Source organism: Nematolebias whitei, chromosome 1 (genome assembly GCF_014905685.2).
Source record: "Nematolebias whitei isolate Nwh7 chromosome 1, NemWhi1, whole genome shotgun sequence".
In the NCBI taxonomy this organism is placed as follows: domain Eukaryota; kingdom Metazoa; phylum Chordata; class Actinopteri; order Cyprinodontiformes; family Rivulidae; genus Nematolebias; species Nematolebias whitei.
In genome coordinates this window covers 86,724,542-86,743,717 of record NC_056498.1, presented here as the reverse complement: position 1 = coordinate 86,743,717, position 19,176 = coordinate 86,724,542, and the positions used below count along the sequence as shown (strand labels likewise).

General features: G+C 43.0%; 1 protein-coding gene across 1 annotated transcript; it reads left to right on the top strand.

Annotated features, from left to right (window-relative positions):
• The first annotated feature begins 209 nt into the window (after positions 1–209).
• On the top strand, positions 210–16,047 carry LOC119413903 (gastrula zinc finger protein XlCGF57.1-like). Its single transcript, XM_037680972.1, has 2 exons — positions 210–548; positions 14,357–16,047. The coding sequence occupies exons 1-2, from the start codon at positions 425–427 to the stop codon at positions 16,015–16,017; spliced, it is 1,785 nt and encodes a 594-aa protein (XP_037536900.1). The 5' UTR covers positions 210–424; the 3' UTR covers positions 16,018–16,047.
• The last annotated feature ends 3,129 nt before the right edge of the window (positions 16,048–19,176 follow it).

The window sequence follows — 19,176 nt, the reverse complement described above, 5'->3', positions numbered from 1 at the left end:
TTTTAAAATAAATATCTTAGCCATAAGAAACAAACAAACATAAAAAAAGAAACAAACGATCAAAAACAACAACAAAAACGTAATACATATACTACATTAAGCTGCAGTTTTCTGTTTAGTACCAGTAAACGGTGCTGCAGTTTTCAAGTTAAACAGTAGGCGTCGCTACGAAATAAACTAAATTGCTTTACAGCTATATGTCCGCTGAAGAAGAGTGGAAGAGGAACTACTCTCTTCAAACACAAACAGCATGAAAGTTTCAACCTATTTGCTTTACTTTAGACGTATTTGAAAGTTTGTAACAATTGTATTTTCTTGAGTTATGTTCATCTGTAACTGCTTAGTTAAAGGAAAACTTTGACAGTCAAAATCACTGGTCAAAACTAGGAAATGTGGAGACAGCAGGTCAAACAGACGTGCAGCGATGGAAGTGGAGCTTAGGACAAAGGCAGATTATGAACTGGAACAGTCGAGTTTAGAGGAAAATAGTAAAGAAAATAATACTCGTGATCCTGCTTTCGATTCCAGAGTTCGACTTCATAACTCAGGTTTGTATATTTACTTTCTATATGATGTTTATTACAGTTTAGCCTCGGTTTTCTGGTAGCTAATGCCGTTAGCTGGATGCTAAGTACCATACGAGTGATGACGTTTGTCAAGAAGGTAGAAGTCTGCGTTCATGCCTGATCAAAACTGCGAATGTATATATTTTTTTAATTTTGTTGAAAAAAATACAAAACAATACAATAAAATGCAGTATGCAGTAACGAAATAACAGCCGCCAGGGGGTTAAAAAATTGAGACAATACAATAACAAATTACATAAATGTATTAAAGACAGCACATAAGGTGCAAGTTTTAATGGCCTTCGAATTGGTGGGATATTTAATAGTTTTAATACATTGTTTGACCTCGTTTTCAAAATTGGAGATAAGAGGTTTTTGATTAGTGTAACAACATTTGTGAATATGCATTTTGGCGAGGTATATAATAAGATTAATAATATAGATTTTTTTTTTTTTTTTAGCTGTTGGGTCAGTGAAGCCAAACAAAACGTGTTCAAAGCAATGTGAGAGACCTGGTTCAATAAAAGTGAAATCAAAATACAAATACTTTTACAAAATTGAGTCGAGAAGGGGCAAGACCAAAATAAATGAAAGACATCTTCTGGGTTTTCAGTTTCATCAAAAAAAGAGGAAATTACATTTATATCCTTGTTAAACCGTTGTAAATACATTTTGGATAGATAAAATCTGTGAATAATTTTAAATGATGCTTCTCTTTATTATTTATCATGTGTCTGGTTGGTAAAATCCAAATCCTTTTCCAATCAAGGTTATTAATAAAGGTGTTCCAATAAGGTACTACATATGGAGTTGACACAACATCTTTCGGAAACAGTGAGTGTATATGACAGTTGCTGTTATGGGTTGAGAAGAAGCAGATTTGATCAATTTCTAGTTTGGTTGGATCAAAGGTTAATAGTGTTAGACTCTGTCCTGCTCCTACTCTGTCCAGGTGGCCCTCTGGAGTAAAATAATTACTCCAGTAGGGATTACTTTTATTACAATATTAATAGGGATCATAATGTTATATTTTATGACAAATTCTTGATATGACATTAATGATCCATCAGGGTTGAGCAACTGACGAACTAAAACTATGTTGTGAATAAACCAATTAGGGTAAAATAAGGATTTGTTTTTATGCAAGATGTCTCTATTGTTCCAAATATAATATCTATGTGTAGAGAAATGATGTTTGTAAATCATTGACCAAGAGAGAAGCATCTGTTTGTGAAAACTGGATTGTTTTGGGGGGACTTTTTCAACATTGTAATTGCAAAATAGAAATTTAGGCCTCCTAATTTGGAGAAAATAAAGTTTTGTATGAAGTCCAAACTTAAGATGGGTTCTTGATAAATTGTTTTAGCCAATTTATTTTAAATGTGTTATTTAAGGTTTAAAGTCCAAAAAGTTGAGGCCACCCTTATCGTGAGCTCATAATTACAGATTTTTTAATATAGTGTTTTTTGTTCGTCCAAATGAAGTTAAACAGCATCCTGTCAACATCTTTAGATACATTTTTGTTAACATCTAGAGATAGGGCAGTGTATGTAAGGTAGGATAGTCCCTCAGCTTTGGTTAGAGATTCATGAGTCTAACAGCCTCAGGGTAGAAGCTGTTCCTCAGTCTAGTGGTTCTATGTCGTATAGGCTTCGCCCTTTAAGGCTGTCGCTTAGTGGGTTTATCCCGTTATGCGAAGCATCACACTGAAAAAATTAGTCCACGCCCACCTGCTGTGTGGGCCCCACCCGATCCGTATAAGTTGCATTAAGAGCGGGTAATCGGCTCCCATTTTTCTTCAGCAAGCTAACAACACTGACCTTCAACAAGATGTCCAGCTCCAACACCATCCGCTTGTGTCCTTCCTGCAAGACCGGTTACTTGCTCAGCTTTGACCGGCACGACACCTGCGAGGGATGCCTGGGTCCCCGCCACGTCGCCCGCGCTTCCTCCTGCCTCCTCTGTGACGATCTTCCACCGGAGGAAAGGCATAGGAGAGCAGCCTTGTTTAAGGCTACCATCGAGGACTGCCTGTCCGTGGCAGGAGACTGTTCGCTGGACGACGCCATGGATTTCTTCGACGCTGGCTCTCGGAGCGAATTGGATGATTCCTCTGGGACTGGTGACGTTAGCAGCAGCCCCGATGCTTGCTCCCTCCCAGGGAGCACAGTGTTGGAACGAGGGAGGCCGAGCGGATGCTCGACTCCTCCGGGTTTTCCCGCCTCAACAGCCACATCACTCCCTGCCGTCGGCGCACTCCTTTCGGAGTTGCCCATCATTATCCGGGAAGCTGCTGACGTGAAGGGACTTTCCGTTCCCTTATCCCCCCCGCCCAGTTCGGATGATCTTGCAGGAAGGTTTGGCTCCACACCGGCTCGCCGTCCTGATCCCATCTGGCCTCGTTTTCCAGCGGTGACGTCATATTGGAACGAGGCCGCAGCCGGTCCTGGTAAGTTGAGAGCGCCCGTCTCCACTTTCGCTCCCATCACCAGAGTGGAGGGGTTCACCGAGCGGGGCTATCCCTCGGTACCCCCCCTTGAGCCAAGCCTCGCGGAAGCTTTCGGAGCAAAGCTGTCCAGGTTGGAGCAGCGTCCCGTCCCTCCTGGGAAACACGACCAGACGGTGAACACGCTCCAATCGAGCTCATCAATGTGCTTTTCAGGCAGCCGCAGCTAACAACAATGTGGCGCTGCTAGCATATAGCGTGTCCAAGAGGCTGGAGGCTGCAGACCTGCCTGAGGAGACCAAGAGCTCCCTCTAATGCAGCCGACGCCATCCTCAACATGTGTGCCTCTTCTACGGTTTGCCTGTCAAGGATTGCAGCATGGATGACGATGATTCAACGATCCACCTGGCTTTGTCACTCCCCCTCGCTGCCGGAGAAACTGCACAAAGACCTGATGGAGGGCCCCATCACGGCGGACGCACTGTTCGGGAGCAGCTTCAAAGCCATGCTGGCGAACTTGAAGCAGTCGGAGGAGGTGTCAGAGGCTGTGCGCCACCTCATCAAGCCGCATGGCTCATCCCGCCCCCCGGCCTGCTGGAGAGACCGTCGTAAGCAGAGGCAGAAACAACGACATTCCACGGCGGCGGCGGCGGCGGCGGCGGCGTCTCTCTCAGCTCCACCACCAGCCCCGCCCGTCAGAGACCAGCCCTCTTCATCCCGGCAACCAGCAGTTCAATGTTTCCCCAGAGATCGCCTGCAGACGGCGCTATGGGCCAACAAATCGCAGAGCTCACGGGGGAGAAGATTTTAAAAAATGACAGTCTGCGGAGGGTGTGTGTAAAAGTGACACGAAAGTTGAAATAAATCATCTTTCAATGATCAAAGTGTCTGTTTCTAGCCAGTCTGTAAGCTCGGATGAACTCACAGCGGCTGCACACACATCCTCCATACATAACGAGCCGGTGTCCTTAAATAAAGGTTTTTTAAACTCACCGTCGATCCAAGACATGACGAGACGCTCACACGACACGATGGTAAGCGAAATAACTCATTGTCAACCCGAGCTGCACGACCCTCACCCAAGCGGTGTCAAACGCGCACTCGTGCCATGCAAACAGCCTTCATCCAAACGGCGCTGCGTTGATGATGGTGCGCACACAGCTGCCCGGCGCTCTCACAGGCTCACATCGGTATAAATGTGGGACCGCAGGCCGGGTCCGGTGAAGGTCCTCGTTCTCAGCAAGTGCGACACACGTCTCACCGAAGCAAACGCGTGCGGCCGCGACACGGGCAGCCTTCACCCACCGCGTCTCGGTGCTCGGCCGCTCACGGCAGCATAAGCATGAGACAGCTGAACGAACCCAGTGACGAGTCTCGCCTCCAGCGAGAGCGGCGCGCGTCCCTCCAGAGAAAACGTGTGCTCCTGCGGGGCTCGCAGCCTTCACTCCAACAGCACGGCGTAGATGAAGTCACGCTCTCCGCCTCTCAGCGTTCGCACAGCGACGTCGAACGCACAGCCCCACGGCGTCATCAGCTGTCACACGCTTCGCCTCAGCACACACCGGGCCACCTGTACATGAAGGTTGGTCCGAACGCAGCGCACGGGCGCGTTCAGAGCCCTTTCGAGGAAGCCTCGCCTTGGGTCATGCGGAAAACATTCCCGCGACACATGACGGCGGTCGAGGCGGCGGACTGGATGACATCCGTACAAAACGTGACGCATCACTTAAATGCACGTCCACTCCATGAACGTTACGCGGAGTGGCTAAAAACATGCTCGCCGGACAGAGGGATGGACAGGGTGTTATGCAAAGGTTACACGTTGCAGTTTGCAACCCGACCCCCTCCGTTCAGAGGAGTTTTAGAGACGGTCCTGTCATCACCAGACCAAATCTCATCACTAAATGCAGAAGTCCAAGAGCTTCTGATAAAAAGGAGTAATCTCCAGGGTTCCCAACGGAGAGGAAAACACAGGGTTTTACTCACGTTACTTCCTGGTTCCCAAACGGACCGGAGGGATGAGACCGATTTTGGATCTGTCAGCTTTCAACAAGGCGATCATGGACAGACCGTTTCACATGTTGACAACCAGACAGCTGTTGGACAACATCCAGAGAAACGACTGGTTTGTTTTTCGTCGACCTAAAAGATGCTTATTTTCACATACCGATCATCCCAAAACACAGAAAATTCCTGCGTTTCTCCTTTCAGGGGATGAAGTATCAGTACAACAGGCTGCCGTTCGGGTATTCCCTCGCGCCTCGTACATTCTCAAAGTGTGTGGAGACAGCCCTGCATCCGTTACACAGAGCAGGGATCAGAGTTTTGTTTTACCTGGACGACCTGCTGCTGCTGTCACGCTCCAGACCGGAAGCAGTGATGCAGGCTCAGGTGTTGACATCACACCTGTTAAATCTGGGCTTCGCCATAAATTGGAAGAAAAGCTCGATTTTCCCGGCCCAGACAATTGTTTATCTGGGAGTGGAGTTAAATTCAACCACCATGAAGGCTCGTTTATCACAAACGAGAATCGACACTTTAAAAGACCAGCTCCATCTCGTAAGACCTGGCAGAGTGGTAACAGCTGTCTCCGTCATGAAGCTGTTAGGAATGATGTCATCAGCTCACATAGTGGTCCCGCTGGGTTTATTACATGAGACGCCTCCAGAGGTGGTTTGTGCGTCTGCGTGTGGATCCAGTAAAACAAAAGAAACGGATGATCACTGTTCCTCCCTCCGTGAGAGCAGACCTCTGACACTGGGGAAACACCCTGTTTCTGTCGGAGGGAGTCCCCGTCAGCAGACCCACGTCACACGTGTCAGTCTTCACGGACGCGTCGCTGTCAGGCTGGGGGGGGGACATGCCTATCTCAAGCAGTAGGGGCGCTGTGGCCCCATCACACATCAGCCCACATAAATGTTTTGGAGTGTCGCACGGTGCTGAATGTGATTCAGCACTTTGCTCCTGTGCTACAGAATCAACACGTGTTGATTCATACAGACAACAAGGTGACTGCTGCGTACATAAACCAGCAGGGGTGTGTGCGCTCAGCCCAGATGTTACACATTGCGTGAAAGCTACTGTGTTGGGCTCACCAAAATCTGTTCTCCATCAGAGCAGTTTACATACCCGGTGTTCTGAACAAAGGGGCAGATGTGATGTCCAGGGGCGGCCCACGTCAAGCGGACTGGACTCTCCATCCAGACCTGATGACTCAGACATGGCAGAAATTGGGCAAAGCAGCTGTGGACCTGTTTGCGACACGAGAGAACGCTCAGTGTCAACTATGGTTTTCTCTGAGCCCGCGAGACGAACCACCGCTGGGGGTGGATGCGTTTGCCCACAGCCCATGGCCCAAAACGCTTCTGTACGCATTTTCTCCACCTCCTCTGATTTTACAGTTCCTGAACCGAGTTCAGGAGGAGGGATTGACAGCTCTCCTGGTGGCCCCCGAGCACGTGAACGCACCATGGTTCCCAGTTCTGCAACATCTACTGTCGGGGCACCCGTGGAAACTGCCGTGGAGGGAGGACGCTCTCCTCTAGGCAGGAGGAGCGATCAGGAGTTACCCAGAAATAGGCCAGCACCTGTGGGTCTGGCTGCTGAGCGGTTCCACTTAGAGAGGATGGGTCTCCCACAGGATGTAGTGCGCACAATCCAGGATTCACGTGCTGCATCTACCACAGCGCTCTACACATCAAAGTGGACAGCTTTTCAGCGCTGGTGTACAGAGAAAGGTGTAGAGGCCACCTCATGTCCATTAGGCGGCGTGCTGTCTTTTCTACAACAGCTGATGGACAGGAAGTTGGCATTCAGCACGATTAAAACGTACGCTGCAGCCATCTCTTCCTGCCACGAAGGGTTCGGAGACAGAACAGCTTTTAATTACCCGCTGATGAAGTGGTTTCTAAAAGGCGTACAGAGACGCAGGCCTGTTTCACGCCCAATTGTTCCACAGTGGGATTTAACGCTGGTCCTGCGAGCCCTGATCAAAGCTCCATTTGAGCCTATGGATCAGGTTCCACTTAAATTCTTGTCTCTTAAAACAGCCCTGCTGCTGGCTTTAACATCCGCTAAGAGGGTGAGTGATTTATCTGCCCTCTCTGTCGCTCCGTCATGTCTCAGAATTCAGGCTGATGGCAGTTCAGCTGATTTAAGACCAAACCCAGCTTTTATGCCTTAAAACATCACGAGCTCTTTTAAATCAAGAGCAATATCGTTCGAGGGGTTTTTCCCTCCCCCCCACAGATCAGAAGAAGAAGCATCTTTCCATCTTCTCTGTCCGGTGCAGGCGTTGACGTGTTACATAGCGCGCACAGCTGTACTGCGCCAAACTCAACATTTGTTTGTGCATTATAGAGATGTATCTGCAGGTCGCCCGTTATCCACCCAGCGCTTGTCACACTGGCTGTGTGAGGCCATTTCTGAAGCCTACAGAGCATCAGATTTAGAGCCTCCTGATAACCTCAGGGCGCACTCGACCAGGGGTATCGCATCTTCGACTGCCTTGCATAATGGTATGACAATGCAGGACATTTGCACTGCGGCCGCGTGGTCAACACCCTGCTCATTCATTCACTTTTATCTACGTGATGTGACGGCCCGTTCCATGACACATTCTGTCCTTAGTGCTCTAACAGAATGAATATTGTTGTTTTCATGGAACTCTGTTTAAGCTCACATCTGTCTGCATGCTTCACAGTGTGAAATGTTGTTATCAGTCACAAGTTGTGTCTGTTATTTTGGTTCTATTGTCACTAATCAGTTCATGACTATTGTTACCAATCAGTTCATTTGATTAATAATCAATTCATTTGTTATTATTAATCTGTTTATACTGTTCAGCCATGAATCAGTTGGTTCATGCGCCCCCCCCCCCCCCCCTTCTTTTCAACATCTTCTCTCCCTGTTGAAATTTTCCGGGGCATTCATGTTTTTTCAGACTGCATAGTTACACAACATGCGTCTGTGCATGGCACACATAACTACGCAACGCGTAATTATGCACATGGGGAGCTGAGTGACAAGACGTTTTTTGGGCAAGCTTCTGCTTCATACGTTGTTCGAATGGACCCAGTGAGGCGAGGACCACATCCGCTTCGCCCTTAACCCACTAAGCGACATCCTTGAAGGGCTACGCCTATACGACATAGAACGTTGGTTACGTACTGTAACCCCAGATTCTATGAGTATAGGCGTAGCCCTTTAAGCGTTGGGCCTCACTGGCTCCTGAATGGCTGAAGAAAAAATAAAGCTGTTTGGGAGCCGATTACCCGCTCTTAATGTAACTTATACGGATCGGGTGGGGCCCACACAGCAGGTGGGCGTGGAATAATTTTTTCAGTGTGATGCTTCGCATAACTGGATAAACCCACTAAGCGACAGCCTTAAAGGGCTACGCCTATACTCATAGAATCTGGGGTTACAGTACGTAACAAACGTTTTACACTTAATGCTCCTCAACCTCCTTCCTGAGGGGAGTGGGGCAAAAAGTGTTTGTGCTGGGTGAGTGGGGTCCTTCATGATGCAGGTGGCTCTCTTCCTGCATCTAGAGGTGTAGATGTCTATGATGGTGGGGAGACTGACTCCGACAGACTTCTGTGCAGCCTTCACCACTCTCTGCAAAGCTTTTCTTTCTGCAGCTGTGCAGCCTCCATGCCACACGTTGATGCTGGAGCACAGGATGCTCTCCACTGCACACCTGTAGAAGGAGGTGAGGACTGAGCTTCCCAGACCAGCTCGTCTCAGCCATCTGAGGAAGTAGAGTAATGAGAAGAGTAGAGTAAGTAAAGTAAATGTAATTCGTCCTGCCATACAATGCAGTGTCTTCACTCAGAATTTGGCAGAATTAAAACGTGAAGCTTAATCATTAAATTATTATCATCTTTGTGTTAGATTTATTTATAAATCACATTTAAACACTGCTTATACCAATTAAAATGAAATAGCACTAACATTTGCTACATTTTCAAAACTTAACCTAATATGAAATATACAGACTTTACAGTCTTAACCATATTGCATTCATATTTGGTAGATCTTTAGCAAAATTTCAAAACCTGTACAAGTCTGCCCAAAACCACTTCTGAACTGTATGTAATTTATTAACCATCTAAATTGTATAATTTAGAACTGGCTCCAGGCAATGTCTCATCTGTCCTCTCTTCAACCTGTTAAAAAGACAGATTATATTGTGTTTTGTATAACTTGTCTATTTAAGTTTATGTTGTCGAGGAAAATCAACACAACAACTCAGACTTTTCAGCCTATTCACCTGTTCCTCTCATTGGTTCGGAGATACATGGAGAAAAGACACAATAATCAGTCAGAGAGATTCAAGTTAAAAAGTATTACCAACATTTATTAAAGCTTTCAGCTGAAAGGAGACGCTCTTATCCCAAACCAACAGAGACACAGCAAAAACCCAAGACACGTCTGACTGGAGCTTTCAGCTTCTTCAGTATTTAAACACAATAGCTCCACTCAGAGACGTGTCACACATTCTTACAGTTCTTTGTCTAAACTAATTCAAACTGATGTCTTCATTTCCTGGAAGTCCTTTTATGGAGTTGTTTTATTATTTTCTTCTGCCATTCCAGTTTACTGGTGATCTTTTCATCAGGCGGGACACACACACCAGCAGCTCCCTGTTAGTTCATGTCCTGTACACAACAAACTCAAATACATTCTCTGACTTAGTTCAATCTGTACTTGTTGATACCAAAAGGCAAGCAAATCCAAAAGCCAAGCAGATACAGATAAAGGACAAGATACAGTTGAGATACATCGAGCAGTACAGCACAGCAGATAAGAGCGTCTTTACAATGTATAATATGAGAAAAAGCAGTTATCTTTGAGCGGCAGCTGGTAGCATTAATCAAAGCTTCTTCCACTTTATTCTTTGTTTCATGGTGGAGCTGTGGCAATGCTTTATCACTAAAAATGTTACCAGAAGAAATAGTGTTCCTTGGGTTTGGCATATTGAAAATAAAATTGAATCTACCTAAGATTGTTATTAGATTCCACAAGAATCTAATAATCATTTCACAATGAATTTATCTTATTTTTTTTATTTTGCAGCAGTCCCAACTGAATGCATGTTGCTCAAAAACTTCACCTTGTTTTCTGTAACTACAGACAGTATTTATCCTGATGCATGCTCAATAATCTAGGTAGAAAAATCTAAAATAGGAAAGTCAGATCTTCTGGACAGGTTAAAAAATAATAAAAATGTAGAAACGTTTCGTCTTTCATCCGAAAGACTTCTTCAGTCTAAGGAGCTGTAATCATGTCAGTCTTATAAATAACACCTTCTCAGAGTGGATCAACCAGTTTGTTGTTGACATTCAAAACCAGCTGCTCACATGATCAAGGAGGCCATCAGCTTAACAATGGATTGTTAGAACCCCGATGGCTGTTTTCTCTTCACAGAGAGCTGAGTGATACTAGCAATAACCGCTGACAGTTGAACACGGAGGCCTCCACCCCTGTTTAATTATGGACGATTTCTTTTCACAAAGATGGCCTCCTTTACTCCTCTCTCAAACCATCATTCCTTTCTATCCAGGATGTGAACATCTTCATCCCTGAAAGAGTGACTGCTGGCCCGGAGATGAATGTAGACCACAGAGTCCTGGCCTGATGATGTTGATCTTCTGTGCTGGGCCATCCTTTTGGCCAGTGGCTGTTTAGTTTCCCCAATGTAAGACTGATCACCCTTCTGACACTGAACAACATACACAGTATTATTCTGTTTGTGCCGGGGGACTGGATCTTTGGGATGAACCAGTCTACAGACATTTTTATCTTATTTGAGTAAGATGGTTTTAAACTGAAACAGGTCTCTCATGTAAATGAGTCCTTGGGGCTCAGTAGGAACTAACTTGTATAAATAAAGGTTGAATGGATAAACCTTTAACTTTATTTATTCATGTTCCTCATGGGGAAAAATCATTTGCTCATCCCTGCTTTGCTCTTTGTCTTGTGAACCTTTTTCAGAGCCCCTTTTTTTGCATACCTTCCAAAATGTTTAACAATGGATTTGATCAGCTGGTCTCTCAACGGAATTGCTCAATTTTTCACAAGTAGTCAAATTCGACTGTTTGGAGTTGCCATGAGAGAATGTACAGGTCCTTCTCAAAAAATTAGCATATTGTGATAAAGGTCATTATTTTCCATAATGTAATGATAAAAATGAAACTTTCATATATTTCAGATTCATTGCACACCAACTGAAATATTTCAGGTCTTTAATTGTTTTAATACTGATGATTATGGCATACAGCTCATGAAAACCCAAAATGCCTGTCCCAAAAAATTAGCATATTTCATCCCACTAATGAAAGACAAATGTTTTTAAAACAAAAAACGCCAACCTTCAAATAATCATGTTCAGTTATGCACTCAATACTTGGTCGGGAATCATTTTGCATGAATAACTGCTTCAATGTGGCGTGGCATGGAGGCAATCAGCCTGTGGCACTGCTGAGGTGTTATGGAGGCCCAGGATGCTTCGATAGCGGCCTTAAGCTCATCCAGAGTGTTGGGTCTTGCGTCTCTCAACTTTCTCTTCACAATATCCCACAGGTTCTCTATGGGGTTCAGGTCAGGAGAGTTGGCAGGCCAATTGAGCACAGTAATACCATGGTCAGTAAACTATTTACCAGTGGTTTTGGCACTGTGAGCAGGTGCCAGGTCGTGCTGAAAAATGAAATGTTCATCTCCATAAACTTTTCAGCAGATGGAAGCATGAAGTGCTCCAAAATCTCCTGATAGCTAGCTGCATTGACCCTCCCCTTGATAAAACACAGTGGACCAACACCAGCAGCTGACATGGCACCCCAGACCATCACTGACTGTGGGTGCTTCACACTGGACTTTGGCATTTTGGCATTTCCTTCTCCCCAGTCTTCCTCCAGACTCTGGCACCTTGATTTCCGAATGACATGCAAAATTTGCTTTCATCCGAAAAAAGTACTTTGGACCACTGAGCAACAGTCCAGTGCTGCTTCTCTGTAGCCCAGGTCAGGCGCTTCTGCCGCTGTTGCACCTGTAGTCCATTTCCTGCACATGCCCACACAGTGGCTCTGGATGTTTCTACTCCAGACTCAGTCCACTGCTTCCGCAGGTCCCCCAAGGTCTGGAATCGGCCCTTCTCCACAATCCTCCTCAGGGTCCGGTCACCTCTTCTCGTTGTGCAGCGTTTTCTGCCACACTTTTCCCTTCCCACAGACTTCCCACTGAGGTGCCTTGATACAGCACTCTGGGAACAGCCTATTTGTTCAGCAATTTCTTTGTGTCTTACCCACTTGCTTGAGGGTGTCAGTGATGGCCTTCTGGACAGCAGTCAGGTCGGCAGTCTTACCCATGATTGCGGTTTTGAGTAATGAACAAGGCTGGGAGTTTTTAAAAGCCTCAGGAATCTTTTGCAGGTGTTTAGAGTTATGTCGTTGATTCAGATGGTTAGGTTAATAGCTTAGTTAGAGAACCTTTTCATGATATGCTAATTTTTTGGGACAGGCATTTTGGGTTTTCATGAGCTGTATGCCATAATCATCAATATTAAAACAATTAAAGACCTGAAATATTTCAGTTGGTGTGCAATGAATCTGAAGTATATGAAAGTTTCATTTTTATCATTACACTATGGAAAATAATTAAAAATAATGACCTTTATCACAATATGCTAATTTTTTGAGAAGGACCTGTACTAGTGAGACTCTTTAGGCAAACATGGACATTTACGAGTTCAGCCTGACCCAAAAACAATGTTGATATCTGAATCTGGACCTGGCCTTGGAAGGCAGACTACCTCAAATTTCTCTTGGGATGTTATGGAAACAAAGACGCTCTGTCCCCCCTCCCCACCCCCTTCCTTCCCCAAGGTCACGGACCTGTGACAGAGCTCAACCGAGCTGGCTGATAAACAAACACACCTCTTATCAGGACTATGGCTGTACCTCATTTACCCATTCATACAGCACTTCTAGATCTCTACAAAGCTAATTGAACAAATAATTCTAAAGAGACTAATCAGTGCTTTGAGATCACATTCATACACTGATGGGACACACATCAGAGGCAATGAGGGGTTCAGTTTCTTGCCCAGGGACACTTCGGCATGTGACTGCTGGTGGATCCGAACCCCCAACTCATGCATTGGAGGACAACTGCTCTAACCACTCAGCCACAGCTGTTTATTCTTGATTATATTCTTGCATTATCCCTCATCTAGTAAAAACAAGATTGAACAAGCTCAGTGACGTAGTGCTGAAAGTTAAGTGCTGTCCACTCAACTAGGAGTCTTCATTTAATTTGTTATAACCTGAAACAATCTGGTGGCTTTGCTTGTTTTGCCAGCTTCTGAATGCCAGTCAGAAGAAAGTTTGTCTTAGATTTAGTTTCAGGAGGTTTTCTTTGGATGTTGTTTTGACATTTAGTCAGTGCGGTGGAAGTGGTCTCCAGCTACAAGTACTTGGGTGTACACATGAATGACAACCTCAGCTGGAGCAACAACACCACCAGCCTGATCAAGAAAGCTCATCAGAGACTCTACTTCCTCAGACGGCTGAGACGAGCTGGTCTGGGAAGCTCAGTCCTCACCTCCTTCTACAGGTGTGCAGTGGAGAGCATCCTGTGCTCCAGCATCAACGTGTGGCATGGAGGCTGCACAGCTGCAGAAAGAAAAGCTTTGCAGAGAGTGGTGAAGGCTGCACAGAAGTCTGTCGGAGTCAGCCTCCCCACCATCACAGACATCTACACCTCTAGATGCAGGAAGAGGGCTACCTGCATCATGAAGGACCTCACTCACCCAGCACACACACTTTTTGCCCCGCTCCCCTCAGGAATGAGGTTGAGGAGCATTAAGTGTAGAACCACTAGACTGAGGAACAGCTTCTACCCTGAGGCTGTTAGACTCATGAATCTCTAAATAGAATAATCGCTGTGAAAAATCACATCATGTTGCTGCTGATCTGTTTCATGTTGCTGCTGATCTGTTTCAATGTTGATGTGTTCATGTGTGCTCATCTGCTCACACAGACTCATGTTCATGTTTGTGCTGATGTTCAATGTTTTTATGTTATGAGTGCTTAGTGTATATTTAGTTGATGTTTTTCTTAGTTCATATCTTAGATGTTATTACTGTTTTTCTTATACATTTTATTGTTGGATGTAACTGGGACCCAGTGTACATAATTTCGCTCCACCGCATGTACCACATGAGGTGCGAATGGCAATAAAGAAACTCTGACTCTGAACTCGGTAATATCACAATAGACGAATGTGTAAATATAAAATTAATCATTGTGCTCATTATGGACTTGTGATTTTATGTTCCCTGCAGATGTTCATCACACAGTGTTGAGTACCAAAGATGCTCCTGAAGAATGGAGGCCTTCTGTGGACCAGGAGGATCCAGGCCCACTCCATGTAAAGAAGGAAGAGGAGGAACTCTGGACCACTCTGGAGGGAGAGCCGCTCGGTTTGATGAAGGAGTCTGTTTCCACCAGGTTTCCTTTAGCTGTTCACTTGAAAAGTGAGGATGACCAAGATGAATCTTTGTTCTCACAGCACCATGAACGCCAAATAGAAGACAAAGGATTGTCACTCGGCAGCTCAGCTGACTGTATGACATCTGCAACTGTTGCAGAGGACTGTGAAGAAGCAGAAACTACCAGGAACCCAGATCTAAATACTGATGACAATGATTCCAACTCTTCAGAGACTGAAGTCAGTGAGGAGGAGGAGGAGGATGACGACGACGACAATGACGATGACAGTGAAGAAGATGAAGAGGATGATATATCATTAATTTGTTCTGAGTGTGGAAAATCATTTATTAACAACCAGACTCTTCAGAGACACATTACAAGTCACTTTAAAAGAAAGTCTTCAAGTTGTTCAGTTGATCAAGAATGTTTTGAAGTTAAGAAAATTGTAGACTCTCGGAGGAAAGATCAAATATTACTTGGCTGTAATTACTGTGGTAAAAGTTTTAGTCAAAAAACGTATCTAAACAGACATATGAGAATACACACAGGAGAGAAGCCATTTGGATGTGATGTTTGTGAACAAAAATTTAGTCAAAAGCCAAATTTAGACAGACATATGAGAATACACACGGGAGAGAAACTTTTCAGCTGTGATGTTTGTGGAAAACGATTTGGCCACAAGACTACTTTAAATGAACACATGAAAGTCCACACAGGAGACAAACCTTTTGTTTGTGATATTTGTGGACAAAGCTTTAGCCAAAAGACAAATTTAGACAGGCATATGAGAGTCCACACTGGAGTGAAATCATTTGGTTGTGATGTCTGTGGGAAAACATTTGGCCATAATACAACATTAAAAGAACATATGAAAATCCACACAGGAGAAAAACCATTCATTTGTGATGTATGCCAACAGAAGTTTAGCTGTAAGACAAATTTGAACAAACATATGAGAATCCACACAGGACAGAGACCGTTTGTTTGTGATTTGTGCAGACGACGGTTTATCAGTAAATCATGTTTAAAAACGCACATGATTATTCACACAGGAAGTAAACCATTCATTTGTGATTTTTGTGACCGCAGGTTTAGCCAAAAGTCATATTTAAACAGACACATGGGAATTCACTCAGAGAAACAGTTTAAATGTGATACGTGTGGTAAAAGATTTGGTCGTAAGGCACACTTAAAGTCACACTTGAGAGTCCACTCAGAAGAGAAACTGTTTAGCTGTGATTTATGCGAACGAAAGTTTAATCATAAGACAAATTTAGTCACACACATGAGAATCCACACCGGACAGAAACCATTTAGCTGTGATGTTTGTGCCAAAAGGTTTAGCCAAAGAGCACATTTAAAGACGCATATGAGAGTTCACACAGGAGAGAGAAAGTTTAGTTGTGATGTCTGTCTGAAAAAATTTGGCCATAAGGCTACTTTAAATACACACATGAAAATCCACATAAGACATAAATCTTTTGTTTGTGACATGAGCACTGATCTGAAATGACAGGTAAAACATTATGCATTGCGCTACTTCTAAAACATAAAAACTCACTATTGAGAAGCAACTGTTCCAATTTTGAATGAGAGTTTTCTCAGAATTTGAACAACATTATCAGTGCAGTCTTTCCCTTGAGTTTCTGTGGTGTGTGTTGGGATGTTTTTAAACATTTTATCTCCGTGCGTGTGCACATTTTAGGTTTATGTAAGGTTTTGTTTGTGAGAGAAGATCCAGTTGGGATGGGCACACTTCTCTACTGATCAGTATATTTTTAATTGTGAATTATGGCCTCGGGTATTATCTGAAAACCAACTAAAACAGTAGATTAATCGATTGGTCTAAAAGAAAAAAACAACAGCATAAAAACATTGATTCACCCTGTGGTTAAGATGCACTTGTTGATTGCCTGATGTCTAAGACGTATCTATTATTTATATGGTAAAACAGCCCACAGGTTTTGTAAAAACCAGATTAACTGAAGCTTCACTGTGACAGAGTTTGTTCTTAGTTATTTATCACTGTGGCACTTCATGACGACTGTTTCACAATCGGTTATCAGCTGAATTACACAAATACATTTGTTTTAATTATACAGTATTATTGTAATCAGTTAAAGCTTCCTTTGGAATCTTACACTTGCCTCCCAAAGTGCTCTCATCCTCTATTTCTGCCTTTGTGCAGATGGAAGAGGCTTCATGGGTTTGAACCCCATTTTCTCTATTAATGCTCATTCACTTGTTAATTTTGCGTTTAGGTTGTGTCCAAAATAATGAAGCCATGACCAGATAAAGTTTAACTGAACCAACAATAATTGTGTAGATGTATTTCCTCCTCTCCTCCTTTTCCTCAATCTGCAGTGCACTGATGGTCAAGGTTCAAGTTTTTTTTAAATTGTCATTAACATCACATGGTACATGAGGTGGAACGAAATTGTGTACACAAGGTCTCAGTTACATCCAACAAAAGTGTAAATTGTAAAAGAAAACAGTAATAAGATCTAAAATATGAACTAATAAATATGTTAAACTAAGAATACGTTAAACACTTAATAGTGCAAAAACTATGTCGAACAACAGTAACACGAACATGAGTCTGTGTGAGTAGATGAGTATGAATGAACACAGCAACATGAACTACTGGTAAATCAGCAGCATGTGATCAGCAGTGTGGATAATCAGCAGCACACAACAATTTCAAACTTGCATTACAGTTATTTTTTTCTTATTTTTTTCACAGTGAAAATCCTGATTAGGGATTTATGAGTTTAACAGCTTCAGGGTAGAAGCTGGTCCTCACTCAAGCGGTTCTGCACTTAATGCTCCTCAACCTTCTGCCTGAGGGGAGTGGGGCAAAAAGTGTGTGTGCTGGGTGAGTGGGGTCCTTCACGATGCAACTATATAATGATGTATTGGATTTGACGTCTCCCTAAGTGAATTTGTAACGTACAGACATTCATTACGTTATTACATGCCATGGCTTTTATTGGAGGCAGGTGGTGCCTAACTCCCCTGGATAATACTAGGGGAAACACTACAGTGATGTAAACAGTTTATGGAAGATGAATGTCAGTGACGTCATTGAAGTCTATATTATGACTGAATATTTATTTTTAAATTTATAATTTGTTCTTAAAATACACATTAGGCTTTTTTAGTTTTCTAGCCAGTAGTTCCAGGTTTATTCCTAAAAGAGTACAAGCTGAAAGCCCTTAGCTAATGCAACCAAATGTGTTATTCTAAAAAATATATATTTTCCAGGAAACAAATTTTTTAGTTTTGATAAATAAAATGGACTCAAATATATTTTTAATTCTGATTGACCTTTTCATTTAAGAATGAAAACTTTTGTATATATAAATGTTTGTAGTAATATTTAACTATGTACAGACATTGTTCAAGGATTCAAGAATTTTTTATTGTCATACCAGCACACATTTGCGGTACGACATTCAGACTCGGGTCCCAGATCAAGAAGTCTAACAATTAACAAATTAACAAATACAAAATAGTACAAATATATATATATATATATATATAATAGGTATTTTTTTATGTAAGATGAAGCTGAATTAAGTGCTGCTCGAATTCATCAGTCTGACAGCTGCAGGGAAGAAACTGTGTCTGAGCCTGGTGGTCTTGCTCTGAATGCTCCTCAGCTGCCTGCTGAGATGCTCAGAGTCCGAGAGATGCTCAATATTATCGTAAAATTATCAAATGATACAAAAGATCTAATCTATTATGAATAAATTTACAGAAAAATGCAGCATACCACTTTGAATGTATTTCTCTTTTTAATTCACCTTGAATGTAATTTTTGACATGTTTTTAACAATTTTTTAATCTTTAAGATAATAGGTGAAATTATATATATTTGTACTTGTATGAAAACCCTGATATTAAGGTTTTCTGCACCCATAGACATTTTTTCATCATTTAACTTTTGACTTTTTTGTCTTTGTTAGTGCATTAAAGTGTTTGTATCAGTTGTAAGGTATCTTGTTTTAATAAAGTAAAGCACCATATTATGTTCAGGATTGTCCATTTGCTGCTTTGAAGAAAGCAAGTGGTGCAAAAGCAAGAAAAAAAATCTGGAAATTTGATAACTTGCATTAATGGTTCTTTTGAGAACTTGTCCGTTTCTCTAAACGACTAAACTTATTTAATGAAGAGGATAGTCAATAGAAGAAAGAAGCATTAAGTAGTTTGTGCACACAGAGAGCTGCTTTTAACAGAGGCAGGCAGCTTTGACTGATTTTACCACCTCGTGTTGAATAGTTGTTCGCTTGTGTTTTCTGTAAGCCAGGAAATGAGACATCATACAGAGTGAAGTCACATCTGTGAGACCAGATGGCCTTGAGACACCTCTCTAAATAGGATCAATGTTTGTTTTTCCATATTTTTTTCTTCATACAAGAAAAGTTATGTAGGCTTAGAGCTTGAATTAAACCTATAGACTGACATGCATTAAATGTTACAGTACCAAAAACTTTGGTTACTTAAAAGGTCTTGCAAATTAGTGAGCTATCCAGGAAATGAGACCAAGACAAATGTTCAGCTGCATATTTACACCAAGGACTGCATCTACACGGGTGCGTAGGTGTGATCTGTACGAGGGTATCTACAGGTCCTTCTCAAAAAATTAGCATATTGTGATAAAGGTCATTAT

Excerpts from the sequence above, each read along its gene's own strand:
- LOC119413903 (XM_037680972.1), top strand. The coding sequence starts at position 425 with ATGGAAGTGGAGCTTAGGACAAAGGCAGATTATGAACTGGAACAGTCG. Across the intron at positions 549-14,356 it reads AGTTCGACTTCATAACTCAG|ATGTTCATCACACAGTGTTG; the intron begins GTTTGTATATTT and ends TGTTCCCTGCAG.